Source organism: Nipponia nippon, unplaced genomic scaffold (assembly GCF_047370975.1).
Source record: "Nipponia nippon isolate SJK-2023a ecotype South Korea unplaced genomic scaffold, ASM4737097v1 scaffold_16, whole genome shotgun sequence".
In the NCBI taxonomy this organism is placed as follows: domain Eukaryota; kingdom Metazoa; phylum Chordata; class Aves; order Pelecaniformes; family Threskiornithidae; genus Nipponia; species Nipponia nippon.
In genome coordinates, this window is record NW_028262332.1 from 6,034,032 (window position 1) to 6,046,172 (window position 12,141).

The window sequence follows — 12,141 nt, forward strand, 5'->3', positions numbered from 1 at the left end:
CAGCCCACCGAGCAACACGCGGCTGCGCGAAGGCGGCACAACCGCCGCCGGCAGCCCGAGCGCTGCACGGCCGTGCTAAATAACCCAAACTGCAGCGAAACCCTCTCTCACAATCATCGTTTCCCGCATTTCCTTGACTGCTGCTCATGGCTTCTGGAAGCGGCGAATCTTTGCTTCCCTTCGGTTTAACCGCCCCAAAGCTCCAACACGTTTCCGATGCAGAAAAGCGCGTTTCCGGGACGTTTTAGGGCCAAACGCTTCTTTTATCTCAACCAGTGCAATAGGACAACCCCCCACTCTGTATGTTTTACAGCAGCTGAAGGATGTATTTATATGATATCCTTTATTATCTGCTTGAAACAACTCCACAGGCCAAGGGGCCTTTTTTGGAGAAAAACCTGAAGTATGGCTGGTGGCAGAGGAGATGGAGGAAGGTTGAAAATGGGGAGTTGGGGGCACAGGGAGGAAGCCAGTCCCTCTGTCCCGGTGTCTGCTCTTAAATGTAGCCCAAAACCCAGGAGTTTTGCCCCTGCTCGGCCTCCTGGGATGGAGCAACTCTGACCCCTGGTCGCACCGTCAGCCCCTGCTCCTGCCCGTCTGCACCAGCATCCTGCGGGAGGCTGGGACAGGGCCAGTGAAGCTCACAGCGGGGCAAGGCCATGTCCCTCGGCTGCCACCAAAGGACTCCAGTCAGGGCACCCCCTCCTTCCCCCGGGAACCAGGATTGCTTTAGGAAGCCCCCAGCCTTGCCCCCCTCCTGCTCCGCACCCCGATCTTCCCCTGTCCGGGCCTTTCTGCAACGACCACCGCAAGGAGCCACTCAACAGCCCAGCACCCCCAAACCCCAACTGGAAAGATGGGGCTCCGCAGCCCATTTCGTGCCCCGTGCATGCCCTGCCATCGCCTACCACCGCAGACCAAGAACTGCAGACCCCGCTGGAGCCAAAAAGGGGTGAGGTTTCACATCAGATCTCTCCCTCAGAAGGGGAAGGGTAATGAACCACAAGCTCCACCGTGGATTTTATTAAGCAAGAAGGAATTTCAACAGCAAACCCACACGTACAAAGAGCCCCCGGCCTCGTGGCTCTCTGCCCTCACACCCGGCAGCTCTGCACTGCAGCCACTGGCCTATTTAATTAACCCAGACAGCAATCAGCTCCCAGACGCAGCGCAAGCAGCCGCCATTTCTGCAGTCGCAGGATTCAGCCCCTTATTCCCGATCGTGTCATTTTGTTGCCCAAGGAGGAGACGATTCCTGTTGAAAACCCAGTGCAATCACGTGGATTTCAGCATTTTTGACGGGGGGGGACTACAGGGAGACACGGCAGACTGGGGTCAGCTCTCCAACAGCCAATCCGGCAGGGATAATATCCAAAGGTATTTCCCTGCCCGCTCCTGTGGGCATGCAATCACGCACCGCCTGGTTTCCAAGGTGTGAGGCACATCCCATATAACCCATTAGGAGACCAGTCAGGCACCAGTACAAGATGGGATTTACTGTTGCACACACCAAACCTGCCCCTGGGCTGCTCTGTAAATCACTGGTTTAGCCCCAGTCCAGGGCGGCCCCAAGAGTTTCGGCCTCGATCTTCCCTGGGGGGGTGGGAGGAGGGATTTACCTATACAGACCTGCAGAAGGCCAAGTTTGCTCCGGTGTGTTGTAAACCAGCTCTGCTCCCGCCCCATCCCAGCATTTCAGAGCATCAGTACTGGAGCCAGCAGCCAGACCCAGCTGGCAAAGGCACAGCAGGACTTGCCATCCCTCCGCTGAATCACAAACAGCAAAAAGGGTCAAGTTTTGTCACGGCACAGGGAGGTGCCACTTGGCCTCTACCAACAGGAGGGTGCCAGCTCCTGGCAGGAGAAAACTCAGCTCCCGGGTCCGTGGTGGCTGGTGGCAGAGCCACGCTGCGCTCCCGGGCAGGAGGAGATGGAGCGCAGCAGGGGACGGTTGCTGCCTGCCAACGGGGATCCCCTGTCCCCTCCCCACCTTGAGCTCTCACACTTGAACGGCCGGGGGAGGGAAGATGCCGATCTCCTCCCGCAGGCACGCCACTGGCTGCTCCCAGCGCTGCTCGTAGTAGAAGTTCAGGATACAGCTGGCATTGCGCCCGCTCCGAATCGCCCAGGGAACCAGCTCGGTGGCCAGGACCCGCAGCTTTCTGGAACAAAAGATACAGATGGTGACAATTTCGATTCTCATGTTTTGTTTTACTTTCCATCTCCAAGTCTCCGGCAGACGCCAACCCCATGCGTCCCACGTACCACAAGCCCCTCCACCCCTCTAGCATCCCTTCTGCTTAACTCACAGGGGAAACTGAGGCACGGAAGACGACAGTGTGCCAGGAAGGTTACAGTCGGCAGCAAACCCAAGACCAGACCTCAGGTTCTGCAATGCCCAAACTGTGCTGGGCCACCAAAACAGATGTGCTGGGGCAGGGAACGGCCATCAGCGTGGTGAGGGTCCTGCTGCCCCTCAGCACATGCCCAGCCAAGGGCAGCCAGGCCTGGGCATTGCTCCCCCTGCCTGGCACAGGAGATTCAGTGCTGGAAGCAGATAAAGCATCAGGTTCTGTTTCAGTGACCAGGCAAAGCTGTGCCTCCCACTGTCACCGCTTCCCTGGGCCATGGGGAGAGAGCAGCAGGTTCACACGAGGGATCCCTGACTGACCCCCCCCGCAAACTAGCAGTGTCCCCTCTTCGTCCCCAGAGGACACCAGAAAGCATCGCCCAGGCTGGTGTGTCCCCAGGGCAGAGGCTTCCTCCTACCGTGCGCTGAGACGGATGGGGCCGAACGCTGCTCCCAGGACACACATGGGCAGCCCCGTCTGGATGGCTTCGAACCACTTCACCACGACCTCGCCTGGGAGGGAGCAGGGAGGCTGTGAGCAGGCAGGGCGCCTGGGTTGAGGGCTAGCCAGGACTGCGCGGTCCTGCAAGGCAGGCTGTGCGATCTGCCCCTTCCCGAGGACGGCTACACAGCCGTCCCCTCCGCCTCCGCGGCAGGACTCGGGAATGCTTCCCAAGCCTGGCCGTGGCCTCATCCCATGCCAGGACGAGCCTCGTTGTGCACCACCCACCCAAGAGGGATGGCCCGGGGCTCCCGGGGGAGCAGCACCCTGCAATCGATGCCCCGTGAGCTTGGGAAACACCTCCTGGGCAGGCTGGGTCCCTGCAGATCTTTAGCAATGCAATTGCTGAGGCCTGATCCCCCCCCCCCAGCTCTCCCCGTCTCTCAGCACGGGACAGACCTTTTACCAACGCCGCCAGGCCTCAGCCAAAGCCTGCATGGGAGACCTGACGTGCCGGTTCCCGCAGGCTCACCAGCAAGGCTTGACTTGCAAGTTGTTATTGAGTCAGACGCAAAACGAGGGCAAAGGACACGGGGATGCGCAGATAAGGAGCAACCAGGAACCCCCCCCACACACTTCTGCCTTTGATCAGGGCTTGCGAAACATCGCTCCCTCGGTGCCACCCTCCCTGCCAGGCAGCCAACACCCACCCAGCCACCCAGCCGCTGCCCGCACCCAGGGCTCGGGCAGAGCATCTCCCAGCAGGGGAAAGGTGACATCTTGCAGGCTCTTGGCCACCACAGAGCCAGCGGTGCAGGACAGTGACAATGCAAACTTCCCCGCGCACCTCCCCGGTCTGAGGATCGGGGAATCCGACCTGCCCAGCCCGCTCCGTTCCTGGGAGAGGCGGCCGAGCACCATCAGCGGGGTCTGGCAGCGCAGCCCTCTGAGCCTGCTGCTGCTCACCTAGCATGTTGGTTGGCATGCCCAGGAGGGTGTGCATCAGGTCATGGACTTCTCGGTACCGCTGGATCACATATGCCAGCTCTTCATCATCAACAAACTTGGGTGGCATCCGGGTGTCTGGAGAAACCTTCTGCAAATCCAAAGAGGTCCAGTTCAGCCCCTTCCAAACCTCAAGTTTCTGATCCTGTTCTTTAATGAACAGAAGTACGTGGCCCGCTCCATCAGCACGTCTCCCAGCCCCTGATGATGGGGGTCAGCGTCGTTTACACAGATGAAACCCAAGGACTGCACAGCACTAGTGACACATCCAGCATCGTCCAACACCCAGCATCTCATCCCATCCCCCCGACTCCCTCTCATTCCCGAGGGTTCCCCACAGGTTCCTCCACGGCTCCAATCTCCCTCTAAAGCGCATCCGTGCTCCCGGCACAGGGATCAACCACAGCTGTTTGCACCCTGTGAAACCCCACACTCACGTTATCCTCCAAGAACCGGACGTACTCTCGGCCCAGCGAGCCATCCGGCAGCCCCTGCAGCCTGGCCATGTCCAGGGTGGAGAGACGGATGCGAGGCCGTTCCCTGAAAGCAAAACACAGGTCAGTGAGTCTCCCAGTGAAACCCACAGTGGGGGGTCCTGGAAAAAAGGAGCCCCTGGAAACCCCCATCCCCTGCCTCTGCCCTTCCCGGGCATTTTCCTTGTACAGATCCTGCCTGCTCGCTGCAGAGATAGCACCGTCCTTGTTTCTGTTGCTGAGGCTGGGACACAAATTGCTTAAAGGATCTATCTGAAGCCTTGGCAATAAAGGAGCTCTCATCTTGTGCCCCTGTAAAACTCTGGATGGTAAAACACTGGTGTCCTCTGCACCGAAACGCTGCCATGCGGGCTGCTGGCCCTGCACAATCCCCAGCAACAGCTGGCCCTGGGGGAGCAGAGCTCTTTAGCGTCCCTGCAAAACAGCCGGAGCTTCAAAGGAACAGCCCTAAAGAGGGGAGGGAATTTGTTCTAAACGCAGGTTTAATTTCTTTCCTGCTCAGGCTTTCACCACCAGCCACGTGGCAGCCATGCATGGAAAGGTCTCCTCTCCAGGCTGCTGGCAAACAGGTGCCAACAGCCCTGGCACTAAACAAAAGCCTTTTTATTTCCATGCACAGGATAAATTCTTCCCATGATAAAAGCCCTGCAGTGGATCCAGGAGCTGCTCAGCTCCTCCTCCTGGAGCAGAGGTGCCAGAGAGATAAGCAGGACTCGCACCAGCTTCACCCTGGCTGCAGATGCAGAGACCTCAGCAGCTTGGGGGATTACAAAAAAAGGACTTGTGTGCACAAATTGGACCACTGCAAATCCCTGCAATACCAGAGGGCAAGGAGCAGGTGGGGACATCTCTCCCCAGCCCTCGGTGCCTTTGCTGTCCCCTCTCCCTGGGCAGCTTCTCTAGGGCTCAGCCCCATCCGGGGGCTCAGCTCCATCCTGGTGCTCCGTGTGCTTTGCCGGGCCAGCATCTGGAGCCAGGATCAGGCTGCTCTGCACAAACATACGGCAAAAGGCAGCTTTTCCCCAGCTCCAACATGGTGCAACCCAAATGATACACAAGCGGCAGGCGTGACACATAACCAGGAGCAGGGAGAAGGCAAGCAAATAAGCAGTAAGATCGTGGTTAATAAGAGACTCATGAAGTCCCTCCTGGTCCTCAGTCTTGCTGCGCTCGACAGGTCCCTGTGGACATGGAAGCAAAAGTGATCAAGTCTTAACAAGGAAGACGAGACGTGGCCTCATTTCACAGCTTGGGGAGATGCTGTGGGTGCCAGGAAAGAAAATACAGAGGCGTCTAAGGAGGAGGCAGACCAGTGGAGACAAAGTCTCCAACGCAAGGAGATGCAGCAGCAGGCCCAGGGGAGGAATCCACGGACGTGGTGGCTTTTCATCGCTGCTCAGCATTCACATCCATGGATTTCTCCCCTGGGCCTGCTGCTGCAATTCCTTGCGTTGGCGCCTGCCAGTTCCAGCAGCGAAGCAGAACAGACAGACAGACAGCAGTGCCTGAAATGGGGCTGGGCCCAGCGGCTGCAGTGCTCTTGCCCTTAGACTTGTCATGGCGCTCTTGTGATCGTTAAAAGAAAGTAAAATAAACAACCTGGAGGGTTAGAGCTAACAAAACGCCTGTGCTGCTTTCAAGCTGGGGAGCGCAGGGCTCTCCCTTCACGCGGCCCAAGGAACGTGCTCGGCCTCGCGTCGCCCTCCCCACCACGAACCGCACAGCGCGGGAGGGGGGGATGCGGAGGGACGCACTGGAGGATGCGGTAACCTTCAGGGTGGTGTTTCATCTTGTCTCGCAGGTTGGGCAGGGCAAGGCAGCCTGTGGTCTCCCCGAGGACTGCCACCATATCTGAAAGAGAGACCAGAGAATGACCCAAGAGTGGTTTTTGCAACACCCAGCTGTCCTCGGTTAGCAGGTGAGGAAATGGGGCAACGAACCCCTTGGCCAGGAGCGGCAGGAAGCCTGTGGCAAAGCAGGGACCCCACGGGCCACGGATCTTCAGCCTCGGGGCTGCTCTACCCTCGTGTCACCGAGGGAGGGATGCAGGAGCAGGCATGAGGCCTGGGGGGCCAAGGAGGAATGAGATGGGGCTGGGTGGAGTTGCAGGGGGTCAGGAGGAGATCACCGGGGGGTGTTTGGGGTTCCTCACCCCCTCTCTTCCACAGCCTCCTGCCCTGGGCCAGGTCTCAGCCCTGCACTTGCCCCATTACTGAATGTCTCACCCAACAGAAGGAGAAATAAAGTCCCCTGAGAAACTCCCAGGAGACACGGGGCAGGATTTGCTGGACGTTAATGAGAGCCCTGGGTGTAACGAGCTCCCCTGGCCCGGCTTACCGTGTCTGTAGGGGTCGTAGAGAGCCATAAACGCCGAGCCGGCAGCCAGCAGCGCTTTCTGCAGCGGGCTGGTGGGGATGTGCCCGGGGTACAGCTGGTAGCACCCTTCCTCCTCCTCCTCCTCCTCCTCCCCGCTGCGTCCATCCCGGCCCCGCGGCTCGGCGTGGCTCAGACAGGCCCTGCCTGCGGGGAGCAGGGGTGAGGAACCGGCCCGGCGGCTCCCCGGCGCCCGCGGGCCGCGGCAAACGGGGCGGGCACCGCCCGGGCGCCCTTGGGGCTGCCCGCGGAGGACGGGGAGCGGGGCAGGGGACGGGGACGGGGGGGCACTTGCCTGGGGAACCGGGACCCGCCCGCAGCAGCGGGACCCCCGCCCGCAGCGCCGCCGCCGCCGCCGCCGCCCGCCGCAGCAGCCGCATCCCCCCGCCGCCTGCCCCGGAAGCGGCCGGCGGAGCGGGGCGGAGCGGAGCGGGCGGCGCGGCATGGCGGCGGTGCCGGGCGGGCTCTTCGCCGTCTACAAACCGGCGGGGGTGGCCTGGAGTCGCGTCCGTGAGGCAGTGGAGACGCGGCTGCTGCGCGGTGAGCGCGGCGGGGACCGGCGGCGGGACACCCCCCACCACCTCCCGCCCCCGGCGGCGGGACCCCCCTCACCCCGGGCCCGGGGGCCGCCGGCGGCGGGACCCCCCTCACCCCGGGCCCCGGGGGCCGCCGGCCGCCCCTCACCGCCCCCCGCTTCTCTCGCAGAGCTGAACGCGGCGCCGGGCCGCGCCCCGCGGCAGCATGTCCGCTTCTTGCCGGCCCCGGCCGGGGGCGACGGCGGAGCGACTGGGCTGGTGGCCACCAGGGTGCCGGTGCTGGCCGACCACCCCCTCGGTAAGCGTCGCGGCGGGGCCGGGGCCTGGGCGGGGGGGGCCCGGGGGGGCCCCGCGGTGGCGGGACCCGGGCGGGCGCTGCGGAGCGGCCCCGACGCTGTCTCCGTTGCAGTGCGAGGCCCGCGGTTCAGGCGGCTGAAGATGGGAGCGGGTCACCGGCTGGACGTGAAGGCCTCGGGAGTCTTCGGTGGGTCTCGTCCCGGAGCGGCACCGCATCCCGCCGGCTGCAGGGCCAGGGGTTTCTGCGTGGGGACGAAGCGGTGGACGCTCAGCCTTTACACAGCGGTAGCCCCGGGTCTCGCAGCCCGGGGTGCATAAACGCTAAAACACAGAAGCAACGATGCAACGAGACGCTGGCAGTGCCAGGAGAGGGGAGCAGCCCCTTGCCCCCAGCGCACAGGGCTTTGCTGTGAGACACCGAGCTCCTGCCCTGACACCGTCGGTGATCTGCCGCGTAACCCCCGGCTCTGCTCCGCCGCTTGAATTGGCCTCACTGTGGCCGGCATTTGCCCTGCCCGGGTGGAAAGTTCTGGGGAAATCCAAGAGCCCGAGTTACAGCCTTCCAGCCCTAATGCCAGGCAATAACTTGGGGGTCTGATTGCGCTGCTCAGACGTGACCTCTAGGGCGACTTGGCCCTGTCCGGGGGGGAGAAAAGTACCGTGAGTGCGCAGTGCTGTGTAAAAGCACGTCAGTTGCTTCCCATGTGGCTGAATAACGGGTTCCCCATCTTCTGTGTTTCAGTACTTGGCATAGGCCACGGGAACAAGCTCCTCACTGATCTGTACGACTGCCACCTCACCAAGGTAGGTGATGGCTCCGAGGGGCCTCGGAACATCCGAGCGCGACCTCGCGCTTGATTCCTGCCCCGGTGCCCCGGGCTGGCCTCGTGGCGGTGATTCTGCTTCTGAGCCTCAAACCCCCCAATGCCTTTGAGAGCTTTTTAGGGTCCCGAATTCATCCTTCACGTGAGCATCCACACGTGGCCGTATGAGAGAGGATGCTGCTGTCTTTTTGTGCAACATCATCATAACCTGCACTTCCTAGCAGCTGCACAGCAGAATATTGCTACGCAATTGCTTGGAGTGTTTCTTTGATAAATTGCACTCTTTGCCCTTCTTCAAGGTTTACACTGTCGGTGGGCTGTTTGGTAAAGCCACTGATGACTTCTCAGACACAGGGAAGCTAGTGGAGAAGACAACATTTGGTAAGAAACTCAATTGATGTGTTTTTAAACAAAAACAGAACACCAAATAGCATTTTCCCTGGTAAATTGCACCTGGCAAAGCATTTAACCTGGTGATTGCACAGAGACAAAAGGCGTGCCTGCCATGCTTTCTAGTTTTTATTTGTGCATGCAGTCCGCGCGCGGTCCTGACGTTGCAGTCCTGTGCTAAATACAACCGCAATGTATAGAAAGCCAGCGTGAGCCCTGATCGCGGTGCCTGCCGCTGGATTGGGTGGGATCCAGATCTCTCCATAAATCATACCTAGAGATAGCGGTTAGCAGCTTTCATTGAATGAAACTCTTCAAACGCCCGGTAAGAGAAACTGGAGCCAACCTCCTGAAATCAATTAAGCAAAAAGATTCTTCCCTTTGTGGGCCAGCGCCGCGCTGCTCTGTGCATTACCACGGCACAGCCAGAAGTGACGCTGCTAAAGCCACCTCTCGGCGGTTCTCATCAGCCCAGTTCGACGTGACCGCCTGCCAAAGGGACAGCAATACCCCGACAGCACGTTTCAGACTGCTGTCTCTTTCCAGTGTCTGGGTGGCTAATTGAGACTTTCTTTCTCCCTTAATATTTGCAGATCATATCACAAGGGAGAAGCTGGAACGGATTCTCGCCGTCATTCAAGGAACAAATCATAAGGCCCTGCTGATGTACGTATCCAATGGGGAAATGCAGCTCACCCGATCTGACTGCCATTTGCTGGTCTTTAAAACAAATGGGATGACTTTGTTTGCCAGAATCAGTCTTTCAAGGTTGGAGTGCTAGACAAGAACAGAGAGGTTACTCTGTACTCTGGTGAGAGGTTGCAGCCCTTGTATCTTGAAATCTCCAGCTATTTTAGGACCTATTAGCTACATTAGGACCTACAAAAATATCTTGTAGACATGACCAAGTACCTCCCTCCCAAACCATGCTACACAACTGAGTATATATAGCATTAAAATGTATGCAAAGACATAACACATAGGCAGTTTTAAGAATAAAAATTGCAGCTCTGCTTTATCAGGGGAGAAGATATTTTGAATCCCATTGAAGAGAAGTAGTAAGTGTCTGCTCTGCTCCTTTTTTTCTAGGCATTCTAACATTGATATGAAAACACAAGAGGCGTACGAGCTGGCTGTCAAAGGGTTGATTCGCCCCATGGGAAAAAGCCCTCCGATAATCACAGCAATCCGATGCCTCCAGTTTGCGCTTCCAGAATTCCAGCTAGGTAGGACTGGTACAAAAACTACTGGGGAAGTCTGAGTATATATTATGGCAAATAAGTCGGTAAACTAGTTTCTTATTCATGATTTAATGCAAAATGAGTTGGTGGGAACTTTGTATCAACTTGTAACTGGCAATCCCTGCAGAAAATTTAATCATTTGTAGTTTCCAAAGTCACAAAAGCATCTCCTCGTTAGATGAACTCTTTCGTGTGGTGGAAAGATTTTTTCGGCAGGGCAAGATCTGAAACCCTCACAGTACTGAAGCTGCTGTAGTGAATCAAGCCAGCTGCGCGCCTAGCTCACAGGTTTTTCCCTGCCAGTTCCAGATACAAGGCTGAGACAAGAAAATTGGCATAGTGAATACCTATGGGGCAAAATTCTTCCTTATCCCAATGTTTCAGTGTAATACAGTTCAGTGTGGTGGTTTGTTTTTTTTTTTTAAAGCATAGTTTGCTTTCCTGCAACCGGTCTCCTACCCCTCACAAATTATTTGCCTTATTAAAAAGGTACCTTTTCTTATCCCCTTTGAAATACCTAAATTTCTACATTACTCTCCTGTATCTATGGGTTTGTCTTCTAAAACATTCACTTTGGGAGGTGCTAGGACACCCTGCAGTATTCCAGAAAATCGGAGTCCACTCGTGCTGTATCTTAAATAGTCTCTTCTACCAAATCAGTTCTTTCAGCATAACTGTCAGCGATGCCTGGATTTACAGACCAGGTCTGAATTTATGTCAGTGCTTTGCTGCTTCTGACGGAATCTCTCTGTCCTTCTAGAAATCCATTGCTTGCACGAGACGCAGCAGTACCTCCGAAAAATAGTTCATGAGATTGGTCTGGAGCTGAAGTCATCTGCTGTGTGCACGCAAGTGCGAAGAATACGCGACGGTGTTTTCACACTGGATGATGCTCTCCTGAGAACGCAGTGGAACCTGCAGAGTATACAGAATGCAATTCGGGACTGTCAGCTTAAAGTGAAAACAGAGATAGAGAAAACGCTAGGCCATCAGGAGAGAAGTTGTCTTCCTAAGATGGATGCCGAGATGGCCCACGCTGCAGAGCGCTGAGCCTGCGCTGCGGAGGGAACGTCCACAAGCGATCTCTGTAGCGCAATGACGCAGCTACGTGCTGACAGCATGATGGACAGCAGAAGGAAAGAGGTTAATTGCAGTTCACTTCCACCCTTTCCTTGAGATGACTTTAATCAGAGAGGCATTTTTTTCACTGACAGGCTGCATAATTTTTTTTTTTTAAAGCATTGCGAACAGTTCATTAACAGGAGTTAGCTGTGCCAAAATTCCTGTTGACTTTGGGAACGTTAGGTTGCTAAGGGATATAAAAACCCATCCCCGAATTGTTTAGCAGCAGGAAATACCGTGTCTTACAGAGCTGTATTCCCTTGATTGCACGGGTTTGTCTGCTCCTTGCAACTGGCAGCATAACTTATCTACTATATGGATTTTATTTTCCCTCTGTTGTCCTAGAGTATTTTTTTTCCATTAGTCCTGCTTTCAGACACATAAGAGCTCAAAATCAGACTAAAAGAGGGATGTGCAGGAGAAAACACAGCTTACGCAAAGCAATGCAAGGAAATGGTTATATCCAGAGTAGGCGTGTGACAAGGGAAGAGGCTTGTAACGGGGACTGATGCACAAGAAATAAAAGTGACCTAAAGGGGAAGAGGCTGTTTCTTGGCTGAGTACTCATCTGTGAGCACACGGATTCATTTAAAAAAAGAGCATGCTGCTATTTTTTTTTTTTTTTTTCCCCGGAGAAACCAAGGGTATTCGGGGTCTTCGGTATCCTGCTCTGCAGCAGCTCCATGCAGACAGCACGTACTGCCTTTCAGTGAAACTCTGTAAGCTCTGTGCTACCATTTGTTATCCGTTAGCTCACGATAGCTGGGTCGGACTTAGCAGAAACACACTTTCTAAATTTAAATTAAAAATCTGAAGTTACACTTACCATTATTGCACTCGGTGTTTTTCCAGCTATACACATGGTTAGAGAGTTTGGAGATTTACTTATAGAAATAGGTAGAAGGGATTTGTTCTATTCCTCTTCTGGATTTGGACCAACGCCCACATATTTTATCCTCCACATAGCTTTTAAGGTACAAGAAGTAACTCTGGGAGGAGCGGTAAGAGGGGCCGTGATGAAGTACCCAAGTGGCCGAGTCCAGCCCTGTCCTGAAGCATCCCAGGAG

General features: G+C 56.5%; 2 protein-coding genes across 3 annotated transcripts; one reads left to right on the forward strand and one right to left on the reverse strand.

The window, feature by feature from the left end:
• Nucleotides 1-1,008: 1,008 nt before the first annotated feature.
• On the reverse strand, nt 1,009-7,090 carry COQ4 (coenzyme Q4). The gene is made up of 7 exons (XM_087753168.1): nt 6,956-7,090; nt 6,629-6,807; nt 6,046-6,142; nt 4,235-4,337; nt 3,759-3,888; nt 2,770-2,863; nt 1,009-2,162 (listed from the first exon to the last, which is right to left on the reverse strand). Exons 1-7 carry the CDS (start codon nt 7,042-7,044, stop codon nt 2,000-2,002), a joined length of 855 nt encoding a protein of 284 aa, XP_087609294.1. The 5' UTR covers nt 7,045-7,090; the 3' UTR covers nt 1,009-1,999.
• Nucleotides 7,079-11,899, forward strand: TRUB2 (TruB pseudouridine synthase family member 2). 2 transcript variants are annotated; one of them, XM_087753166.1, is made up of 8 exons: nt 7,079-7,204; nt 7,370-7,498; nt 7,610-7,684; nt 8,240-8,301; nt 8,621-8,702; nt 9,305-9,377; nt 9,801-9,937; nt 10,713-11,899. In XM_087753166.1, exons 1-8 carry the CDS (start codon nt 7,108-7,110, stop codon nt 11,000-11,002), a joined length of 945 nt encoding a protein of 314 aa, XP_087609292.1. In that variant the 5' UTR covers nt 7,079-7,107; the 3' UTR covers nt 11,003-11,899. The 2 variants fall into 2 exon arrangements, with proteins under 2 accessions (XP_087609292.1, XP_087609293.1); XM_087753167.1 differs by lacking the exon at nt 7,610-7,684.
• The last annotated feature ends 242 nt before the right edge of the window (nt 11,900-12,141 follow it).

Bases quoted from the DNA above. Each gene is read 5' to 3' on its own strand.
- COQ4 (XM_087753168.1), bottom strand. From the start codon at position 7,044: ATGCGGCTGCTGCGGCGGGCGGCGGCGGCGGCGGCGGCGCTGCGGGCG. The intron at 4,338-6,045 runs GTGCGTCCCTCC...TTTTGCTTTCAG, and splicing joins GAAGGTTACCGCATCCTCCA to GGAACGGCCTCGCATCCGTC. The intron at 2,864-3,758 runs GTGAGCAGCAGC...GCTCCCTCCCAG, and splicing joins CATGCCAACCAACATGCTAG to GCGAGGTCGTGGTGAAGTGG.
- TRUB2 (XM_087753166.1), top strand. From the start codon at position 7,108: ATGGCGGCGGTGCCGGGCGGGCTCTTCGCCGTCTACAAACCGGCGGGG. The intron at 7,205-7,369 runs GTGAGCGCGGCG...CTTCTCTCGCAG, and splicing joins GGAGACGCGGCTGCTGCGCG to AGCTGAACGCGGCGCCGGGC. The intron at 7,685-8,239 runs GTGGGTCTCGTC...TCTGTGTTTCAG, and splicing joins GAAGGCCTCGGGAGTCTTCG to TACTTGGCATAGGCCACGGG.